This window comes from Staurois parvus, unplaced genomic scaffold (genome assembly GCF_062004578.1).
Source record: "Staurois parvus isolate SC_StPar_1 unplaced genomic scaffold, SC_StPar_1.0 ptg000580l, whole genome shotgun sequence".
NCBI lineage: Eukaryota > Metazoa > Chordata > Amphibia > Anura > Ranidae > Staurois > Staurois parvus.
Window position 1 is genome coordinate 2,473,871 of NW_028318376.1, and position 23,774 is coordinate 2,497,644.

General features: G+C 40.2%; 1 protein-coding gene across 2 annotated transcripts in view; it reads right to left on the bottom strand.

The window, feature by feature from the left end:
- Positions 1 to 23,774, bottom strand: part of ALCAM (activated leukocyte cell adhesion molecule) — a 179,874-nt gene that overhangs the window by 41,277 nt on the left and 114,823 nt on the right. For both annotated transcript variants that reach the window (XM_089692248.1, XM_089692249.1), the window contains exons 7-12: positions 23,198 to 23,325; positions 12,422 to 12,551; positions 5,648 to 5,760; positions 1,986 to 2,118; positions 1,693 to 1,826; positions 383 to 515 (exon numbers count right to left, since the gene is read on the bottom strand). In XM_089692248.1, coding sequence (XP_089548374.1) covers positions 383 to 515; positions 1,693 to 1,826; positions 1,986 to 2,118; positions 5,648 to 5,760; positions 12,422 to 12,551; positions 23,198 to 23,325 — 771 coding nt within the window. The remainder of the gene's footprint in view (positions 1 to 382; positions 516 to 1,692; positions 1,827 to 1,985; positions 2,119 to 5,647; positions 5,761 to 12,421; positions 12,552 to 23,197; positions 23,326 to 23,774) is intronic.

Below are 23,774 nucleotides of genomic sequence, written 5' to 3' on the forward strand. Positions count from 1 at the left end.
AAAAAAATTAAAATTCCAGTGGTGAATAAATACCACCAAAATAAAGCTTTATCTGTCTCAAAAAAATGGTAAAACATTTATATGGGTACAGTGTTGCATGACCGCGTAATTGTCATTCAAAGTGAGATAACGCTGAAAGCTGAAAATTGCCCTGGACAGGAAGGGGGTAAAAGTGTCCGGACAGGAAGTGGTTAAGAGGCCCAGAGTGGGACTGGGTGAATCTCTAGGTAAAGTAGAAATGCCATTTAAGTGCATGTGGTAACATTTACATGATGGAAATAAACATTTGGCAGAAAGAATTATGAATGAATACATTGATTGGCACACTGACAAACATGAAATGAGGACAAGAATTACACATCAAGGCCTATTCACTACTTACTAGCAGAAACATTTAATGAATGGACCTCCCGCCCCAATTTGTTTTCAGCACTGCAGATAATAGTGACATTCTCTTCTGGGGAAATTATAATTTTAGCAGAATATTTTCCGTTACTTAACGTAGTTTCTTCAGTCTGTAATGAAAGAAATACAGTAAAGTCACTTTCTCTGCAAATGGTTCACAATTCATTAAATACAGTGACAGATAAAATCTCATAAAAGCTGTTGCATGTGGGAATCTTGGTCATTCCATCAGTGCAGTAACTATAACTTGTGTTACATTCACACTGCAGTTTTCACTTCCCAATAAACATAATAGAGGATAAGCCAATTACAGTAATTTAAGGCCATTGCAGTATTTATATGGGACCTATATAAAGGAAATTTGAAAGGGGTCACTCGTGATTCTAACCTTTGTTTTACATTACATTTTTTAATGGAGCAGAAAATTCAACTGACATGCAATTAGCTTAAAAATACTACATTCATAACAGGAGTTTACTTCCTTTCCAATGGGTAGTAAAATACTCAAGACATTCTTTATTGTACACAAAGGCTGTCAGGCCTTCATTTACACATGGGTATATGGCACACTAAAAGATTTATTCATTTGCTTTAATTCAGAAATACAATGTATTAACCGCTTGCCGACTGCCCTATAGCAGAAATACTGCTACAGGGCGGCGGCGGTGTGCAAAATCACGTGTATATATACATGATTTCGCATCTCTGGGTAGGGGGCACGCACGTGCCCTACTTGTGCCACCATTCGTGGCCGCTGCTGTCATTCAGCAGCGGCCCTGGTCGGGCCCTGGTCGGTAATTACTTGCTGGCGCCTGGTGATTCCAAAGATCTCAGACGGGGAGGAGGACTGTTTTGTTTACCAACAATCTTCCTCCCTGTCAGCTTGGCACACTGCTGTGGATGGCGACCTATCACACAAAGAGAAAAAAGCCTGAGGGAGCGAGGAAAAGGTTAATATTTGTACTTATTCTTCCCCTTCAGAGACATTATGTGAGCATTTAACCCATGTAGTGTTGCAGAGACCCACTGCATGGATACATTTAATAGAAGGGTAGAGTTGTGCTTTAGAAGTGCTGCCTTTTGTGGAAATAACAGCAAGCTTTTATTTATCAGATCTGTACACAGAAATGTGCATTGAATGCCAGGACCACTCTGACAAAGCTACTAATAAACAGGACGACAAAGCAGCATTAACATCTACTTCATTATGCTTGACAGATGTTAATCAAAAGTCTTTAAGTTGAAATGAAAATGCAAAAATTTGTATGTATACTATAAAACACTTACTTTGTTCAAGTATAAATCATTGCCTAATCTGACACATTGCACTTCAGGCTTTGGAAAGCCATCTACCTCATATAGGATTGTTTTTGACTTTCCATCAGCATTTGTCTTTTTTGAGAGTTTAATCCGTGGTTTTCCTTCAAGGGGTAAAAACAAATTATGCATTAACAGAAAAATACATTCACTGAGGAAATCAATTAACTACACATACATATAAAATATTGCATATATACAGTATATATACTGGTGACCATATGTGCCTTGATAAGGCAGTGCATTTTAGCAATATTACCAACCTTCTACAGTAAGTCTTAGTGTCTTTTTTCTTCTCAGACCGTCAACTTCCATAAGGCTGGTCTCACATTCATAAATACCTGAATCTCTGTATTGTAGATTTGAAAATGATGGCTGTGCAAGGATTTTTTGGTTCTGAAAAAAAACCCAAAAATGCCACTTTAGCTCTAGTTTACAAAACCTAGGTTATGTTAGGCTGAAAAACAACAACAGATAAATGAATAAAATATTGCGCTTATGGACAGAATCTTAGTGCAAATAAACCATATTTAAGGAGCAGTCCTTTGTGAACCAATAAACACAAAAAACAAACAAATGCCATATGAACCGCGCATACACTAAACTTAGTGCAATAAAATATATATATACTTGTGATAATTACTACACATGTAATAAATTGATAATATTATTCAGTCCCAGTTTATGAGAATAAAGTGCCCAAGTGCTGAATGCTTAATTGTGAACTTGTGTTAAAAAAATGACAGGTGCTCCACTGTACTCAAAACGGTGCCCCACATGGATGTGCACTCACCATTATCCCTTGACCACCTATGTCTAGGATGGTCTCATGCGCTTTATATGGGACTATCCCAGAGTGCTGTGTTGTAATAGTAACAATAATCCTCCCCGGGGGGGGCGGGGATACAGTATTGCTGGTGGTAACCTATGTTCTATAACAGAATAATGGTAACAGTGTAACTCCACAAGGGCTGTGTCAGAATTCCTCCTCTCCTCCACAGGCAGTAAAGCAAGTATCAGCATGAAAACAGGGACAAAAGCAGACATCTCAAAGTGTGAAACCATAAAAACTTTTAATATAGGGGAGAAAGTATAAAGATACAACTCACAAGCAAAGTGCCCATAACCTGGCACTCAGTGTATTCAGCCTTGTTGCTTGTGAATGGAAACGAAAATGGCTGCCGCGTTCCAGTATGCATTCGAAAGGGCGGAAGTGTCATCAAACCTCGACATGTTTCGACCAATAGATTGGCACCAGGAAGTGCCATGATGACGATGTATTGGTCGAAACACGGTTGATGATGTAACTTCCGCTGACGTCAGTTCCGCCCTTTGGAATGCACGCTGGACCGCGATGGCCATCTTGGTTTCCTGTTTTGTCTCTGTTTTCATGTTGATACTTGCTTTACTGCCAGTGGAGGAGAGGAGAAATTCTGACACAGCCCTTGTGGAGTTACACTGTTACCATTAGCAACGCTGTTTAAAATCCTGTCATAGAACATTGGTTACCACCAGCAACACTGCATACCCCCTTCCCCACACCCCCCGGGAAGGATTATTGTTACCATTACTACACAGCACTCTGGGATAGTCCCAAATAAAGCGCATGAGACCGTCCTAGAGATGGGTGGTGCACATCCACGTGGGGCACCGTTTTGAGCACAGTGGAGCACCTGTAATTTTTTAATGAAGTTCAAAATTAAACATTCAGCACTTTATTGTCATGAACTGGGACTGAATAATATTATCAATTTATCACATGTGTAAAAACAGACTAAAATGAAAACAATAATGGACAATACACCCTTCCCTTTACTAGAGCTACATAAACGCTAGTTGTATCTGTAAAACTAGATGTCCAGAGCACCTCCTCCTCCCTTGCCTTGTGTTGGTGCCGGGAAGATGTGGGTAGAGCTGGGAAGCAGAGAGTGCAGGGTCTGGAGGGGGACCACAGGAGAGCTGGACTCAGCTGAATGCTGAGACCAGGGGAGGCGGAGACAAGGGGGTGCTGCAGCTACACAGAAAGTAGCAGGATCTGTAGTTCTGTCCTCCTCTCTGCTGGAGACTGCTGAGATGGGAGAGCCTCTCCGCCTCTCCACGGCTGCATGGGAAAGCGCAGTATCTGACAGAGGAGTTCTGTTGCTAACTGCTGAGACAAGATGGGGGCAGAAACGAGGAGGAAGTTGCAGCTACGGGCCACATGAAATGACCTGGAGGGCCAGATACAGCCGCAGGCCTTGTGTTTGCAACATGTGACATAGACAGTGGCTTCTGATGAGCTCATCAGGAACATTTAGACCCTTTAAAGACCGAAGCAGGGGAGATGTGGGAGACAGAGGTCTAACTGCAATTTATTGGTTCCTTAACCATTGCATATAATTAGTGAAATTCTGTGAGGGATTTTGCAATTTCAGCCAATTTCCAATTTCAGCCATATACCTAATTACCATATACCTAATTGTACTAGTTTAACTATACTTAATTTATAAGGATACTGGCTCTTGTATGAAAATGTCAAGTTTAAAAATGTAGACTTTACTGTGGAAAACAGTCCTAACACAAATATGATTGTGCAAAATTGCATTAAGAATGGTAAATGACCTGCACTAATTGCAAGATATCCAAATCCAGGAAGTATAACAGATCTGCAGTCTTGCAATGAGCTGCACTTCATTTACTTGAAGTGAAGTGAGAGTATGGGAGTACAACTTGCCAACATTACGAAGAGAAGGAAAAACCTCTCCAGTAATAGGAGTACCCATTTAAATCTTAATATGAGCCATTTTCTGTATTATCTTTACAGTCTTTGAAGTCTAATTACTGGATTGTAGACAGAATAAGGCTTCCAAATATTCAAGTTATGTACTTTTTGCTGAGAAAAAAAGTTCACATAATGAAGGCAGTACTAGGGTCATTGGTTTGAATCCAAACCATAGCACCACCTGCCTGGAGTTTTCATGTTTTCCCTGTGCCTGTGTGGGTTTACTCCAGGTACTCCGGTTTCCTCCCACACTCCAAAGGCATGCTGGTAGATTAGTTGGATCCTTTCTAAATTGGCCCTAGTATGTGTATGTACGAATGTAAGTAAGGGACCTTAGATTGTAAGCCCCTTGAGGGTTAGGGACTGATGTGAATGTACAATATATATATGTAAAGCACTGTGTAAATTGACAGAGCTATAAGAGTACCTGTAATAAATAAATAAATATAGCACTTTAACACAAATAGATCTTGTTTAAAGGCAAATTTGTCTTTATTATTTTATATAAATTTAACAAGCAGATCATAGCAAATATAAAAAACAAGTACAAATACAGAAACAAAAGAAAAACATCAGAGAGGTGGTTATAATCCATGTGGATAAATAAAGATAGTGCAATATAACAGTGGGAGGAAAGGATCAATAACCGATATTACAGAGGTAGAACATAACAGATTGCCAGGGGGGGGGCTATCCCAATAGATCTTGTTTAAAGCAGTGTTTCCTAAAGCCATGGGTATGTACCACTGGGATAATTTGCTTTCACTGTAAGTGGTTCTCAAAGGGGGAAAAATATATACAGAATTGCCTTATAGAAGATTATGCTCGTTGTATTGCCCATTATTTCCAGTAGCAAATAATGGAAGAGGCATCTCAGTTTAATATACAAACTGAAGTTGCTCCCATGAGCACGGGCTTGAGTAGACATTCAGAGATGATGCTGACCTGATAAAATACTTTACGATAGCTAACTCTAAGGAACTCCTAAGGAGTGGCAGGCTTAGAGTTAGCTAACAGAAATTCGTTTTCATCAATCTAACTACACTCTGATACTAAACCATTTTGGCTGACATGATGACAAAAAACTTTGCTACTTGCTTTATGTTTTATGTCAAAGGATTGCACACAGTTAAAAAAAAAAACCAGAAAGAAAACCAAGCTTACCTTCATCCAAGTAACAGAAACATTTTTACTAGCAGAAGGAATGCATGAGACAGAAAGACTGTCTCCAACTTGTTTAATTATTTCTCCACTGGGTGTAAGTGACAAATCCAAATCTGAAACAGGAGAAAAAAATAGCAAAAATGTATTCAAAATTTTAAATATAAAGTTAAAACATAAAAAATTCAAAATGTAACAAGCAAATCAGCACTGATTAAAAATAACATGTTTTTATTTTTTACAACAAATCGCAAACAGTAAAAAGATCCAGAAATAAAGTATGGCAGCAACTTTAGCAGTCAACATATCAGAAGACCTACATCATACAATTTTCATACAAGAGATTAAAAATATACACATTTGTTCTGAATTCTGCTGCTAGTGGAGACATCTTTACTGTGAGCTTATTATAAGGGTATCTAAAAAAAGCAGACTGTCATTCTGAGGTGTGTTATGTCTTGGCTGACTGTCATGTTTATTAATGGAATGTATTTGGAAACAGTCATGGGAGTGGAATTACCCTGCCCTACATCTATATTCTTTGTAATTGATGTGCTTGCCATAAAAGGCTAGGTATATAAAAGGGCTGTCCGGTCTAATGCTCAGGGTTCCAGGTCACTGCCTTTCTTTGTGTCAATCACAAAAGACAGACTACATATTATACTGCATACATCTTCTAGTTGCCAAAGCTTTCTCATTCCTTCCTTAAAACTTATAGCAAATACAGACTCTGCTTTTTCAGTTATTTAACCTAGCTAATTAAGGCATGTTATATTTTCCTAAAATACAATATCTGTGCTTAAAGTATAAGGCAAGTGATACCATGCACAACTCATGCTGCGCTCACCACTGGGTTTAGGTAGAGTAATTGTGAAAAGAAGTGTGCAGTATCCGAAAAAAACAGACTTTTTGTTGAATACAATCAAAATATCATTCCCCGCAGATTGGAAATCAAAAGGGTATATTTTATAACTACAAATTAAATAATTTTTTTAAAATCTGTTGTTCTAAGAGATTATGTGTTTTTAGTATGCAGCAAACAAAATCTAAGCTGTGCAAATATTTTCCAACTACTACAATCATCATAATAGCATCTTCAGTACACAATGGAGTTGATTTACTAAAGGCAAATATACTGTGCACTGCAAGTGCACTTGGTCCAGGGCTTAGTAAATGAGGTAAAACTTTACTTTGCAAAGAACACGTATTCACATACAAGGAAAATAAATGGCATTTTTGCTTGTGCATGATTAGATGATAGAAATCAACATAACTTCTCCTCATTTCAGTGCATCCCCTCATCAGACCTAGAGCAACTACAATTGCAGTGCACTGTGTATTTGCTTTTAGTAAATAAACCTTCCTGATTGATATTCTAGATTAGACACTACAAGATGTCTAACAGATAGGGAATACCTCGCTAATACAAGCTGAAGATAGCATCAGTTATGGAGCATTAAATAATTTTTCATGTTCTAAAAGAGGTAAGCCTCAAGTATCTAGACAGTCCATGCTTCTTTCAAAAATTGAAAGAGAGCTTTTCATTGATACTTTACTTATTCTAAGCACAAATAAAGAATCTCTGCATTTTATCGGCTGAATGGAGTAAATTGAGTCCACATTGTGCAGTTAGTTTTTCCAACTAAGAAATCCTATACCTAACCCATGCATTTCTATTTCTTCTGTATGTCTTAATAAACAGGGTTCAGGATTTAGGGGGACTGATTTAAAAACATTTTTTTCTTTCAAAATCTATATAGTATTGAAAGCCTCCATGTATCAAGTCATCTGTTCCAATATCACATCTAATAATGAATCAGCATGTTAAAGCCTCTGTGAAGTTATGTACTAATGTAATTTATTATTGGAAGAAGGCCTAAGCATACCCTTTATACAGCCTGGATGATATATCTGTACTGTGTACATGCCTCTTCTTTCCATTTTTTTTTTTACCAACAGAGGATGCTTGACTGTTAATGGAGTTAATAAAACTATCTATAGGTCAGACTCCATTGATTGCTTCATGCACATACAGTTGTGTTCAAAATAATAGCAGTGTGTTGAAAAAAGTGAATAAAGCTCAAAATCCTTCTAATAGCTTTTATTTCCATACACACAAATGCATTGGGAACACTACACATTCTATTCCAAATCAAAACATGAAGAAAAATATATCAAATTTGTGTTGTTCCTCTAATAAAAATTGAAGAAAAGTAAATATTAGACTGTTCAAAAATATAGCAGTGTTTGTATTCTTCTTTACAAACTCAAACATTCACTATATAAACTGAAAAATGTTTGAAGATTTTGCTTTCCTTTGAATCACATAATTAATATTTAGTTGTATAAGCACTGTTTCTGAGAACTGCTGTACATCTGTGTTGCATGGAATCAACCAACTTCTGGCACCTGTGAACAGGTATTCCAGTCCAGGATGATTGGACTACATTCCACAGTTCTTCTCTATTTCTTGGTTTTGCCTCAGAAACTGCATTTTTGATGTCACCCCACAAGTTTTCTATTGGATTAAGATCCGGGGATTGGGCTGGCCACTCCATAACGTCAATCTTGTTGGTCTGGAACCAAGATGTTGCACGTTTACTGGTGTGTTTGGGGTCATTGTCTTGTTGGAACACCCATTTCAAGGGCATTTCCTCTTCAGCATAAGGTAGCATGACCTCTTCAAATATTCTGATGTATATGTAGTATGAGAAACATCCCCATATCATGATGCTTGCGCAACCATGCTTCACTGTCTTCACAGTGTACTGTGGCTTGAATTCAGTGTTTGGGGGTCGTCTGACAAACTGTCTCCGGCCACTAGACCCAAAAAGAACAATCTTTCAGTCCACAAAATGTTGCGCCATTTCTCTTTAGGCCAGTCAATGTGCTCCTTGGCAAATTGTAACCTCTTCAACACGTCTTTTTTTCAACAGTGGGACTTTGCGGGGGCTTCTTGCAGATAGCTTGGCTTCACATAGGCGTCTTCTAATTGTAACAGTACTCACAGGTAACTTTAGACCTTCTTTGATCTTCCTGGAGCTGATTGTTGGCTGAGTCCTTGCCATTTTGGCTATTCTTCTATCCATTCGAATGGTAGTTTTTGCTTTCATCCACATCTTTCAGATTTTGGTTGCCATTTTAAAGCATTGGCGATCATTTTAGCTGAGCAGCCTATCATTTGCTGCACTTCTTTATATGTTTTCCCCTCTCCAATCAACTTTTTAATCAAGGTACGCTGTTCTTCTGAACAATGTCTGGAACGACCCATTATCCTCAGAATTTCAGAGAAAAATGCACTGTAACCAGCATGTACAACATTTGCTGCCTTCCTTCCTTAAATAAGGGCAATAAGTACCACCTGTTTTTCAAAGAATTAATGATCTCACTAATAGAACTCAACACTGCTATTATTTTGAACATGCCCCTTTCAATTAGTGATTCAATTACACAGAATCAGCAGCATGCATGTCATGACTTTTGGGTCTGTTGGATTTCTATTACTCTTCTACACCTACTAGTAAATTATTTGCCATGTAGAAATATCATTTCTACCAAAAACAATGATTGATCCGGTTAGTGATGTCTGACTGCTATTATTTTGAACACAACTGTATATGCTTGGATAAGCTGAGCATACACATTTGTGTCTATGAGGAAAAATGTAGCAAAGGGAAGAAAACTCCACCTAAATTACCTGTAGAATAAACATTTTATTTTTTAGTTATTGTATCTCCCTAGAGAAAAAATTGGTCTGCAACTTCACTAGAGGGGAGGGTTCACTGATCGAGAAGCTCCAGTCTTAAGAAACAAATTTCTATCTTTGTCACCCGCATCGGGTGAAGATCAAATGTCAATGAAATACAAGATGAAAACAATGTCATGCCATCAGTCAATACTATTTCGGAAATAAGAGTTTGGGATGGGTTAGAAAACCTTGTCCATTCATTATTTTCCCATTTATAAGCTGACATTGCATGTGTTCTGCAGCTTGTGTTGTTGCATCTTCCCATACGTCACCGTCGTCTAGGGAAATCATTCTTTCTTTTAGGGTCCTATCCACAAACAGATGCCAGATACCTTCTACTGTCTATGTACTTTTTTATCATTGACAGATTTCTGATGCTAACCCTTTTGTATTTTTGGCTTTATGGCAGAGAAGAGATTAACAGACAATGTGTGCACCGTGTGTGCTATATCTGTAGCTTGGCTGTAAGGACTCTTTCAGAATAAATTAATATCAATGAAAGTTGCATGGGCTTACTATGGATTCATCCACTCTGTACGCTGTACTAAACAAGTCTGTAAATGTGTAGCTGCAAATTAGGAGTACAAACATGTTTTATTCACACAGCCTAAAGGTACAAAGTTAAAACATAAGTGCTCCATGTGGTATGAGTTGACAATATGTAACAAACCAAAGCTAAGAACCAGGATTTTAATTACTTGAAAAAAAATCTCAACAGTTTATCCAATCTAACTACAAAGAAATACTCAAGACATCCAAATCCCTCCAATCTCTACCTGAGGATCACATAGGACAGGTTTTGTTGAAAATTGGTGTGGATATCAGAGCTGTGTTAACTTGCCACCCCAGACTTTGAATAGTGCAATTACTGACTTGAATAATGCTTTGCTTCATTTCTTCTTTGAGTATTCCTACCCAGCCTAATCATTACAATTTTAAGAGCTCCAGTGGTTAGGTTTCAATTCTCTTGTTCACTGGCATGTACATCTTCCAAAGACTTTATAAGGACTTTATAAGGATTTTCTACTCTGCTAGGTTTTTAAGTCAACTTTTTTTTTTGCAGAATAGACAAGAAGTGGAAGCACCCATAGCTTCAAATTCGGATGGGGGCCAGGAATTCCCAAGGAATAAAAAAATGGCAGCATTTGGCTCAATCCACCAGGCACTGCCTATGACTTATACATAATTTCATGATGAAATCAATAAGATACAAATATAGTGTAGTCAGGCGCTTAACATTACAATCAATGCAGTGTGTAAAACATGTTGAGCAGCACAGAGGCTAAGTGGTTAGCACTTCTGCCTGGCAGCACTACTGTTGTCGGTTCAAATCCCAACCACAGTACTACCTACCTAGAGTTAGCATATTCTCCCTGTGCCTGTGTGGGTTTCCCCCTACGCCCCAAAGACATACTGGTAGGTTAATTGGCTCCTGTCTAAATTGGCCTTAGTATGTGTATATATGGATATGAGTTGGGGACCTTAGATTGTAAGCTCCTTGAGAGCAGGGACTGATGTGAATGCACAATATATGTAAAGTACTGTGTAAGTTGATAACGCTATATTTGTACCAATAATAATAAGTTTAAATCTTGCTAAAACTGCTGCAATTATCAACTATTAGAAAGATGGCTATGTAATAAAATATTCACATCCATAGTTAGCCAGCAATGAGCATTACAAAGCAAACAAAGATATTTTCACAATAAATCAAAACTAACTAAATTGAGATATTGGAATTTCAAGCAGCAATAATGTTTACATTCATTAACCGCTTGCCGACCGCCCAGAAATACAGCTACAGGGCAGCAGCGGTGTGCAAAATCAAGTATATATACACGTGATTTTGCATTTCTAGGTAGGGGGCGCGAGCAAGCCATGCGTGTGCCCTACCTGTGCCACCATTCACTGCTGCAGCTGTCAATCACCGGGCCCCTGCTGGTAATTACTCACTGACGCCCAGTGATTTCCGAGGATCTCCTACAGGGAGGAGGACTGTTTTGTTTACTAACAGTCCTCCTCCCTGTCAGCTCGGGCACACTGCTGTGGATGGCTGTACACAGCACAGCCATCCACAGCAGTGTGATTACAGTGAATCACACACATCCTGCCTCCTAGCAAAACACTCCAAAACACACAGTCAAACCTTTGATCGGCCCTCATATTATCCCCTTCCTGTCCAGTGCCATTAGTACAATGTCAATGCTTTTTTTAGCACTGATCACTGTATTGGTGTCACTGGGGATGTCAGTGACACCAAGTCAGTTCCCCCCCAGTGTCAGAATGTCCAACGCAGTCCCGCCATAAGTCGCTGATCAACACCAGTACTAGTAAAAATGAAAAAAAAAAATCCCAGTATATATACCGCCATTTATAAATGCTATAACTTTCATGCAAACCAATTAATTGACACGTATTGGGATTTTGTTTCAGCAAAGACATGTAGCAGAATAAATTTTGGCCTTTATTTTTTTACTGGACATGTTTAATAGCAAAAAGTAAAAAATATTATTTTTTTTCTCAAAATTGTCTGACTTTATTTTTATAGCGCAAAAAAATAAAAAACACACAGGCGATCAAATGCCACCGAAAGAAAACTCAATTCATGGGAAAAAAGGATGTAAATTTAATTTGGGTGCAGTGTTGCAAGACCGCGCAATTGTCAGTTAAAGTAACGCAGCGCCGTAATGCAAATAATGGCCTGGTCAGGAAGGGGGTTAAATCCTCAGGAGGGCAAGTGGTTAAATAATACATTTTTAACATACATAGGAAAATATAGCCTTCTATAAGCCATATTTAAAAAAAACAATTCTTGTTATGAATGTAAATAGATATATAATATAAAGGAAAACCCATAACATCCGCTCACTTAAGAACTTGAAACTGACCTCAGTATTTACTTAAAATAATAATAAAAACAACTGCAATCTAAAAAACCCATGTATTTCAAATACCTAGAAGGAAAAAAGGTAAACTTTAAGCAAATGGCAAACCAATTTAAGGTCTGAATTAAATGGAAATTTACTTACAATGTACTGTTACCATTGTTGAAGCAATCATGATTTTATTTAACAAAGAACATTTATAATCTCCAGTTGCATTTCTTTTTATGTCAGTTATATGGTAGGCACTTGAACTACGGATCCCCTCTTCCTGACCCTAGGAAAAAAACATAAAAATCATAACATGAAACCTAATTAAACCGGTAATACGTAAATTAGATCAAGAAAATAATTAGTCTAAAGGGAAAAAAATATTTTAATGTAGATCTAAGCTTAAAACGTGAAGATTTAGGTTTTAGGGAACATCTAGAAATGTTAACTGTGACTAAAGCTGGCCATAAATGGTTTAAATCTCAGCCGGTCCCTGCTGAACTAGCCGAGATTTGAACCATCTATGGGCAGGCTGATTGTACCCAATTTGGGTACAACCAGCCTGTCGGATTTTTCATGAGACTACTGCCAGTGGCTATAGCAGCTAGCAAAAATCACTGTGTTCTCCTGGGAGGGACGGCTTCCCCCTTCCCGCCAGGAGAACACAATAGCTCGGCAGTGGGGATTCCCCCATCAACACAGTCAGTCAAACGGTTTCATTTCCCCGCAGGGACGGTTCCCTGTACCCCCCACTCCTCCCACCAGGAATACACAATAGCTCAGCAGGAGGGATTCCCAAATTAACACAGTCATTTGAGCAGCTTTATTTCCTGCAACTCGAGGTTGCAGAAAAAAATTACATTGTCTATGACTGGCCTGAGTAGTTTCCTGACAAACCCTCCTAAGAAAATGTCTGTGCCTTCAGCCCTATAGCTGTACAGTATAATAGCAGTGTTAGGCACTGCTGCCTCTCACTATTATTTTCTTGGGATTTGGTGAAATCATTACAGTGCTGCTCATTGTTCTTCTTGCTTGGGGAGAAAGTATGTCTGATGACCTGCAGGGCAAGGATTTCCTTGCTTCTATTTTATGCTTTCTGTGCACTTGTGGTTTTCTGTACCTTCTCTGCTGATTTTAGTCCTCCACCAGTCCTTGTTGGGAGTCACTCTGGCATAAGGGAGAAAAGCCCTGCCTCTATCAAGATGGCAACTTATTACACAGACAAAAAAAGAACAAAGAATGGGTAGTTTAGTATGGCTAGATTCACGCTGCTTCTGCATTTTTATGCATTTTACATGTGTTTTTGATGCATTTTTAATGGATTCTAATTGAAGTTTATGGAGCCAAATGTGTATTTTCGTACCGAAAAAAATTACGCACTTTTTCCAAAACACATGGAAGAGAAACACGCAGGTGTAAACCAGCCCCATATAAAAGAAAGGTAATCCTCTTGTCTACTGACACAAGTAACATTGTACAGATGTGAACAAGCACCAATTGAGAAAGGATCAGCTGCAGAGAAACCATAGGCAATACTGGTGAATTGTAATTTGTCTTTTGTTTGCCTTTTTTAGACAAACCTTCCATAATTTACATCCTCTTTAATTTCTTTTTATGCATGAAATGGACAAGCTTAGTGTAAACCTTATCATTGAATGTTAATGTGGAAAGCGGTATTAAACCCAGAACAAAAAATCCAATATAGTGCAGTTTGTCAATCATTAGATGTGGTGGCTGCATTATTTTTTCCCTTTTTTTAGGCTTTTCCCGTTTTCACCTGCAGATTTAAACACACTAACACACTGAAGTCAAACCCAAGCTAATACTTTATCCCAAAAGGAAAAAATGCTGCTGTACCTGCTTTTAAAGATTTTATATAAATAAAAGCTGATCATTGTAAGCACCCCTGTCAGTGGTAAATGGCTTGTCACATCCATGTAGCTGCATGAGAGCTTGTTCTTTTGAAAAAAAAAAAAACAGACTTACTAGCTGGATCACTAGATTAAACTACAAGAAAGCAAGCCTAAAACAGAAAATTAATGCAGCCATCACATCTAAGAATTGGTAAGCTGCAGTATAATAAATATTTCCTTTCAGGTTTACTACTTCAACTTCTTTTTAATGGAACAAACACCCCCAAATCTATTTTGGTACAGGAGAACAAAGATTGCTGAATGCTTACATAGTTAGTCTGACTGAAAAAAAAAAGACATAAGTCCATCTAGCTCAACTATAAAGGAAAAAAAAAATTATATCTTATACCCACAGTTGATCCAGAGGAAGGCAAAAAACCCAGCTAAGCATGATCCAATTTGCTCCTGCAGGGGAAAATATTCCTTCCTGATCCCCCAAAAGGCAATTAATGGTTAATGGTTGAACTGGACAGACTTTTGTCTTTTTTCAGCCAGACTAACTATTTAACTATGTAAATTTACCTATAAATGTTAGTATCCTGTTATATTGTGTGTACCTAGGAAAGAATCCTGGCCTTTTTTTAAGCAATCTACTGAGCTGGCCACAACCAACTCTTGAGGGAGCCTATTCAATGTTTTCATAGCTCTTGCTGTGAAGAAACCTTTCTGTATTTGGAGATTAAATCTATATTCCTCCAGACATAAAGAGTGCCCCCTTGTCCTCTGTGATGACCTCAGGGTGAATAACTCTACACCGAGTTCACTATATGAACCACTGATGTATTTATATATGTTTATCATATCCCCCCTTAATCTCCTCTTCTCAAGAGAGAATAAATTCAGTTCCTCTAATCTTTCCTCATAGCTGATCTCCTCCATGCCTCTTATCAGTTTGGTTGCCCTTCTCTGTACTTTCTCCAGTTCCCCAAGTTTCTTTTTGTGAATTGGTGACCAACACTGAACTGCATATTCCAGATGAGGTTTTACTAATGATTTGTACAGGGGTAAAATTATATCTCTCTCTTTGCAGTCCATACCTCTTTTAATACAAGAGAGGATTTTGCTCACTTTCGAAACTGCAGCTTGGCACTGAATGCCATTATTAAGCTTGTGATCTACCAGAACTCCCAGGTCCTTCTCCACTATTGACTCTCCCAGTTGTACTCCCCCTAGTATGTATGATGCATGCATATTCTTAGCCCCCAAGTGCATAACCTTACATTTATCAACATTAAACCTCATTTGCCACATAGTTGCCCAATTAAACAGTGCATTGAGGTCGGCTTGAAAGTTGGAGACATCCTGTAAGGACGTTATTCCACTGCACAGCTTGGTGTCATCTGCAAAGACTGAAATGTTACTTTTAATCCTAGATCCTATACAATTAATAAATATATATATAAAAATGAAGGGCTCCAACACTGAACCTTGGGGTACACCACTGACAACCCTAGACTATTCAGAGTATGAATCATTAACCACTGCTCTCTGAGTACAGTCTTTTAGCCAGTTTTGTATTCATTTAAAAACTGATTTTCCCAAGCCTGTAGACTTTACCTTAGACATTAGCTGTATGTGGGGAACTGTGTCAAACTCTTTTGCAAAATCCAAGTATACCACATCCACTGCCACCACTCTGTCTAAGGTTTTGCTCACCTCCTCATAAAAAGAAATCAGATTTGTTTGACAACTTCTGTCTTTCATGGAACCATGCTGTCTGTCTGTTCCTGCAAGAACTCATCTATGTGGTCTTTAAATAAACTCTCCGGTATCTTCCTGATTATAGAAGTTAAACTATCAGGTCTGTAGTTACTTGATAAAGACTCTGATCCCTTTAAAAATATTGGCACCACATTGGCTTTATGCCAATCCAGCGGTACTATGCCAGTCAATAAAGAGTTCCTAAAAATTAGAAACAATGGCTTTGAAATGATATCCTTGATGCTGGAACCATTAAGGCTTCTGTGTACAGTTAGTAATTACAATGGTACATAGGAACAACTATTACTTAGGTAGGCTTTGCTTTATGTTTAGTAGGGATCCACAGTAGTTGCACCTTGAAACAAAATGCACCATTGCAAAATTTTTTTTTTTTTTTTTGTATTAACAATTTTTATTGGTTTTCATGTGAGTACAAACAGTATAGTTTTTAAAAAAGATAAGGAAAAAAAAAAAAAAAAAAAAGCATATCAGAAAGGTACATCGATGGTAAAACTACATATGATCAGGACCAGTGGAATCATATAATAACAGTGCGAAAGTAATCAGGGTCTTACATTTTGGGCCGGCATAGAGGAAATGAAGGTATCCCACGGGAGCCAAATCATCTCAAACACAGCAAACGAACAATTATGTAATGCAGTCAAATATTCCATCTGTCTTACATCAGCAATAAGTTTGTACAAAATCGGCAATGAAGGGGGAGTAGAAGATAACCAACACATAGGAATGCTTCTCCTGGCCGCGGTCAGAACATGTACAGCAAGTTTTCTAGCTGGTTTAGGTAGACCCGGGAATGGCAAGCCCAGCAAAAAATGCAGTGGGTCAAATGGGAGAGAGATATGCAACAACGATTGCAACAAGGAGCGGACCTCTTCCCAAAAAGGGGCAATGGAGCTGCATGTCCAAAAGATATGGTAGAGAGAACCAAGATCTCTACTACAGCGCCAGCAGGCAGGAGAAGCATTCGGATTATAAGCATGAAGAACTTCAGGTGTTTTGTACCATAACATCATGATCTTGTATATATTTTCCCTAAAAACCACACAGACAGAAGATCTAGATGCATTTTCCCAGATTTTCTTCCACGTTAATAAATCAATATCACGTTGTACAAATTGAGACCACCTACGCATGTAAAGGTGAGTGTCATTGGATAAAGGGGGGGCATCCATAAGGAGTTTATAAGTATTAGAGATAATACCCCTTTGGTGGGGACCCTGCATACATAAACGTTCGAAGGGAGTAGGCTTCCCCAGGATCAATGAGGGTGATAAGGTAGAAAAAAAATGGCGTATTTGAAGGTATATATATAGGTGATGAGGAGGTAGAGGAGCCTTTTTCTGAAGATCCGGGAATGAGTGTAACTTACGAGTCACCGGGTGTACCAAGTGACGCAATTGAAAAAGGTTAGCTACTACCCAAAGAGACATCCGGGACATGGCCATATTATCTGGAAGATTAGGGTTATAGAGGATATTTGTCAGTGGGGAGCAATCAGAGGCCAGTGTAAATTTAGCCTTACATTTCTGCCAAACAGTCAGTGAAAAATGCATGGGACCAAGGAATAGGTGGCGGAAGGAAGAGACATCCACTGCTGAGGTCGACCAAAGGAGGGAACATGGATGAGCTGGGGACAGTTGCAATGATTCGATCTCAGTCCATGTGTTGGGAGGATGGTGGGTGGACCATGACATGAGAAAACGAAGGTGAGTTGCATAGTAGTATGTTATTATATCCGGCGCCCCCAATCCCCCCCTAGAACGCGGGGAGAGCAGAACAGAACGTGCAATCCTGTGCCGCTTATTGTGCCAAATAAAATGTAGGAAAGATTTCTGAAGGGAGTGAAGTTTGGACATAGGAACGGGGACGGGGAGAGTTGCAAACAGGTATAAAAGTTTGGGTAACACGGTCATTTTTAAGACGTTGATGCGTCCGAGGAAAGAGATGGGCAAGGTATCCCAATGTTTCAGAGAGCGAGAAATTGCTATAAATAGTGGGGGGAAATTGGCCTCGTATATGGATTGGTAAGAGGAAGTAAGATTAGTACCTAAATATTTTAAAGAGTGGGTGCACCACCGGTAGGGAAAGGCTTGCTGAAGCGAGGTTAGAACAGCAGATGGAACATGTATTGGGAGTGCCTCAGTTTTGGACGTGTTGACTTTGTAGCCTGATATAGCCCCAAATTGTTTCAGAGTCTCATGCAAAATCGGTAAGGAGGTGTGGGGGCTCGTAAGTGTGAGGAGGATGTCATCTGCAAATAACGATAACTTGTACTCATGGGAATGGGATTGTATCCCGCGAATATCCGGATTCGACCTGATGGCGATGGCTAATGGTTCCAGACAAAGAATGAACAGCAAGGGAGAGAGTGGGCAACCCTGACGTGTGCCATTTGACATCTGAAAGGGAAGTGAAAGAAAAGAAGCTAATCTGACCTGCGAGAAGGGGGATGAATAAAGGGCCTTCAAGGCTGCTACAAATGGGCCTCTAAAACCAAATCTCTCCAAGACCATAAACATATAAGGCCAACTTAAACGGTCGAAAGCTTTTTGAGCATCTAAGCTCAATAACACAGCAGGGGTAGAGGATCGGTTAACCAAGTCAACCAGATCAATAGATCTCCTGGTATTATCTGCAGCATGTCTGGCAGGTACAAAGCCCACTTGGTCCCTATGTATGAGTATGGAAATAATTCCGGACAGTCGGTTGGCCAAAATTTTAGTGAAAATCTTATAATCGGAATTAAGTAGGGCAATGGGGCGGTAGTTGTCTACAATAGAGTGATCCTTATCGGGTTTAGGGATAACCGAGATATATGCACGGGAGAATTCAGTCTGGGGTGTGACCCCCTTGAAAAGATCTCGATAAAAAGAGAGGAGATGAGGTGCTAGAATACCAATAAAAGATTTATAATAGGAGTAGGGCAATCCATCCGGTCCCGGGGCTTTACGAGAAGGGAGATGTTTAATTGTGTCCAGTAATTCCTCTAGCGTAATGTCAGCATTAAGGGTGGCAATGTCTGAAGGTGATATTCTCGGAAGTGACAAAGGGTCAAAAAAATTATCAAACGATGACTGTGTGAGGGGCGGGTGAAGGTCTGGGGTCAAACAGTTATACAGTTTCCCATATAATGAGCCAAAAAGGGTTGCCATATCCCGAGGGTCATAGGTAGGGCTTCCATTTGGCTGTATTAAAAGGTCAGGCATCGTAGAAGGGGACTGAGCTTTGAGTCGATTGACTAACATACGATGGGGTTTGTTGGAAAATTCATAAAATTTCTGCTTAACCCAGAGGAGGGATTGTGCAGTCTTACTGGAGTCGAGAACTTTAATTTGGTCCCGTAGAGATGTTACCCTCTGGAGCCCAGAAATGGACGGCTTGGCCAGTAACCGTCGTTCCGCAAAAGATAGCTGATGTATAAGAGAGGCCCTAGCACTCGCCGAGGACTTTTTTAAACGAGAACCCATAGAAATACAGAGTCCTCGAAAGACCGCCTTATGGGCCTCCCACAGAGTTGAGGAAGAGGCAACGGAGCCAACATTGTGTGTAAAGTAGGTATCAAGTCCCTGCGACAGTTCATCTCTAAAATGGTCTGTGGAAAGAAAGGTCTCATTAAGGCGCCAATGACATGGTTTGGGTATAACAGGAGGAAAAAAAAGGTTTAAAGTCAAAGAGGCATGGTCAGACCAAGTGATGGGGTTGATTTCAGAAGAAACCAGAAGTGAAAGCAGTGGGGCAGAGATGAAAAAATGATCTAGACGAGAGTAACTACGGTGAGGGGTGGAGTAGAAAGTGAATTGTTTATGAAGGGGGTGTTTAATCCGCCAGGCGTCGAAGAGACGATGCTCCCTTATCAGTCTATGAAAAGATTTTGAAGAGGAGCATTGCCGCCTCGAGGGGGTGGACTCAAAAAGAACCTTCCTGTCTTTATGAGGGGAAAAAATCTAATTAAAATCACCCCCAACAATCACCTGCGAAGTGGAAATGGAATCTAGGTCAGCGAGTGTTTGGGAAAAGAACTGCAATTGACCCGTATTTGGGGCGTATAAATTCAACAGAACAAGGGGGGTGTCACCAAGCATACATTCCAAAATAATAAAGCGACCCTGTTGGTCAACCTTGGAGGAAACAACCCGAAGGGAGCAGTGTGACCTAATCAAAATTGCCACCCCGGCCTTCCCGGAAGGATCAAAGGCCGAATAGGCTTGGGAAAAAAATCTTGAGGCAAAACGAAAGGAGCCAGATGATTTGAAATGGGTCTCTTGGACAAAAATAATGTCTGCTCCTGAGGATCGAAATTCCTTCAAAGCCATCCATTTGAATGGAGTTGAGGCCCTTAACATTATACGACAGAAACCTCAAAGCCATTATGAAATAACAACAACTGAACTACATGTATTACCATGACAAATGAGTGAAATACCATTGATGTAGTAGAATAGAAAACAAAAAACATAAAACAAGCAAATAACACAAAAGAAAAGAATATACAGTGAAAAACAAGTATCCGCAAGGATATAAACTTGGGAACGTCAACTAAGTCCAAGTCGTCTAGGCCAATGGCTAGACAAGATCGGGGGTAGCACGACATCCGACACAACCGGGAGGTCGTCAAACCCGGCCAGGAGAAACAGAAGCAAAAAATTCACCCAACAAGGGTTTGGCCGGCCAAAATGACAAAAATTTCATACATGGTATAAAAACCATGTATGAAACAGGAGAGAGAGAACAGCACCAGATTAGCCACAGAAGGTCACCCCTGAGAATCATCAGGCAGGTGGATCACTTGATTGAGAAGAACGCGGACGTTGCGGGGTGCGTGAGAGTCTCTTCCGACCTCCGCGGACTGGTGTCCAGATCTTGTTGGGGGTGGCGGAAGGACGGGATGGGGTAGGCGGCAAAGAGGACACATCATCCGATAAAGGTGGAAGTCCCAACTGTTTTAGGAAAGAGTCCGCTTCATGAAGATCCCGGAGAACAACTTGAGTATTGTCCCTAGAAACGACCAGCTTGAAGGGAAACCCCCAACGATACAGGACACGATGTTGCTGAAGGTGTGTGGTGATCGGCTTCAGAGCACGCCGTTTGGCAAGAGTAATCGGAGAAAGATCGCAGAAGAGTTGGAGTCTGTCACCTTTAAATTCCAAAGAGGATTTGTGGCGAACCGATGATAGTAAGGCTTCTTTGCTTTGAAAGTAGTGGAAACGGACTATGACGTCGCGTGGCCTGGAGCCCTCAACAGGTTTAGAGCGATGAGCCCTGTCCATTCGCCAGTCTGCCTCTGGGATCATGGGAGCAGTTGCGATGAAGAAGGACAGTAGGTGGCGGTGTAGTTGTGCATCAGAAATAGATTCGGCCATACCGCGAATACGGATATTTTGGCGCCGTTCCCTGTTTTCCAGGTCTTCCTGTTGGAGCTGCATTTGGGACATGGAGTGTTTCAGATATGCGTTATCTTCCTCCAAGACATGAACGTATTGCACCAAATCATCAAACTTGTTTTCCAGTTTATCCGTGCGGTCTCCAATCTGGGCTATTTCCCCTCTGAGATCTATAGCCAATTTACCAACTTCAGCGGTTATGGAGGTGGTGATATTACGTAAAAAGATTTGCAACTTATCGTCCAACGCAGAAATTGTAAGCGTAGAGGACAATATAGCCTGCTGAGGGTTTTGGCTAGGGGGAGGAAGATACCCTGGTGTAGGGTGGTCCATAACCCCTCCTGCTGTGGCTTGGGAATCAGAATCCTCCCTTTGGGGATGGATCAGAGCAGAGGCTGTCAGCTGCTCTGTTATAATGCAGGGTGCAGTACCCTCCGCGGCCACCGGGGGTCCGGGAGCCTCCATTTGTGGATGGATCAGAGCAGAGGCTGTCAGCTGCTCTGTTAGAGTGCAGGGTGCAGTACCCTCCGCGGCCACTGGGGGTCCGGGATCGTTCCTCGGACTCCTGACACTACTTGAGGCCGGGGATTGCGGCCTAGTCAAAAATCGTCGGAGTGGCGAGGGCCGCGGATCCTGCGGCTGCGGGGAGGGGGGCTTCCAGCGCCCTATCTTCCCCATGGAAGCCTCTCCCTTATGCTGGGCCGGGTGCTTGTACTGTGTGACTCACCCGTAGCAGAGAATATGCCGTGGAGCGGAGCGGGTGAGTCACTACTGGCCGGGGATGAGCGGAGCTCAGCAATCTGCGTCCGACATCATCCCTGGTCGCGCATGCGCCCCGCAAAATTTTATTAACAAGTCTGCTACAATGGTTAAAGTTGAATGCCAGAATTATTTCTCTATTGAGAAGATTTTGCTTCATTTCCTCTCCATGTGACTAGTGCCACCAAGGCAAGAAGCAAGAGGATATCCCCAGTAGAGTACGCAAAGCCATAAAAAACAGAGGTTAAAATCCTTCTCCATTTTATCCACAATAAAAATGCTTTTGTTTTAAATCCTTTAGTTGTGCAAACCAAGGCAAAATAATAAAACTGAATAGATCGATCTGGTAATTGTGGTAAGTCACTTCAATCACCAAATCTGAATTTGAATACAAATTCCAGAACATGTGCGCAACAATAAGTGCATCACACCCCTCTGAAGTCTACTCCAAGAAACATGAGATGGAAATTAACCAAATGATTGAACCTACAGCCCAGGTGAGACAAAATATTAGCTATTCAGCACAGTTATGTATTGGAGTGTGGAAGTATGCCAATATAGTCTAAGCCCCATTCACACTGATATGACTTGTCATGAGATTTGACCGTTCAAATCGCAACATACCTCGCACCCTATGATCGGCAATGGAACCATTCTAATCAATGCAACTCCAACTTCATCGGAGTCGCAATGATTTGAAAAGTAGTTCCTTCACTGCTCTTGCCAATTTCTAGGGCAACTTGCATTGACATCTGTGCATGAAGTCACACAGACATGCCACTTTGAAAGTGGCCCACCTTATTCTCACCTTATATAATTAATGAAAAATCAATAATGAGTGAGCACATGCACACACGACTTGTAAAAATATAAATTCCATTTACATCATACAATTATTTCATGGTTGTGGCATATACAATGGGAGTACAGAGGAAATATTTAAAATTGATTTGCAACAGGCTCCCATTCCTTCTATCCTTCTTTCCAAATACTACAAAGTGGCTGTAAGCATTCCATTTGCACTACTTGGCAGTGTAGATAACATATTTTGTAAATGGCCGATGTGAACAGCAGTAATGCTGTACAAAAATTCCGCCCAATTTTTATGTCTGAATGCTATAACAATACCAAACAGATATAGAAAAAGAAAAACTTACTGGAAGGAAAAACAAAAATTCCTCCGGAGGTGGATTGCCATTCCCTATACATTTCAGTGTGATGTTATCGCCTTCTTTTATTGTCTTTTTCGGGGACTGTACATGAATTGTCACCTTTTCTGTAGGGTCTGAGAAAAGAATGGACAAGTTGAAACAGGTTTAGCATGCACACAATATAGAATTTAATTGACTGAATTATACATTTTGTTTGTATATTAAAGTGATATTTCCCCCCCCCCCCGGCCTCTTTGTAGACTCCTACCCTCCCTACCTTCATGATGGCGGGTTCTGTACATTTCACATACTCGCACACCCAACAGATCCAGCACTGTCCTCCAAAGATCCTCCTCTCTTCTAGCAGTCTTGCACCACCATGTTTTGCTGTATATATATATATATATATATATATATCCCACATATATATATATATACACACACACACACACATATACAGTATATACATCCCTAACCGTGCAGAGTGCTGGAGTCCTGTTATGATACCTTCCCCAGCAAGGTTGTTACAAGACCAACAAAAAGTGCCAGTTGCTGCACTCTCTTTAATGGTTATTCAAAGAAA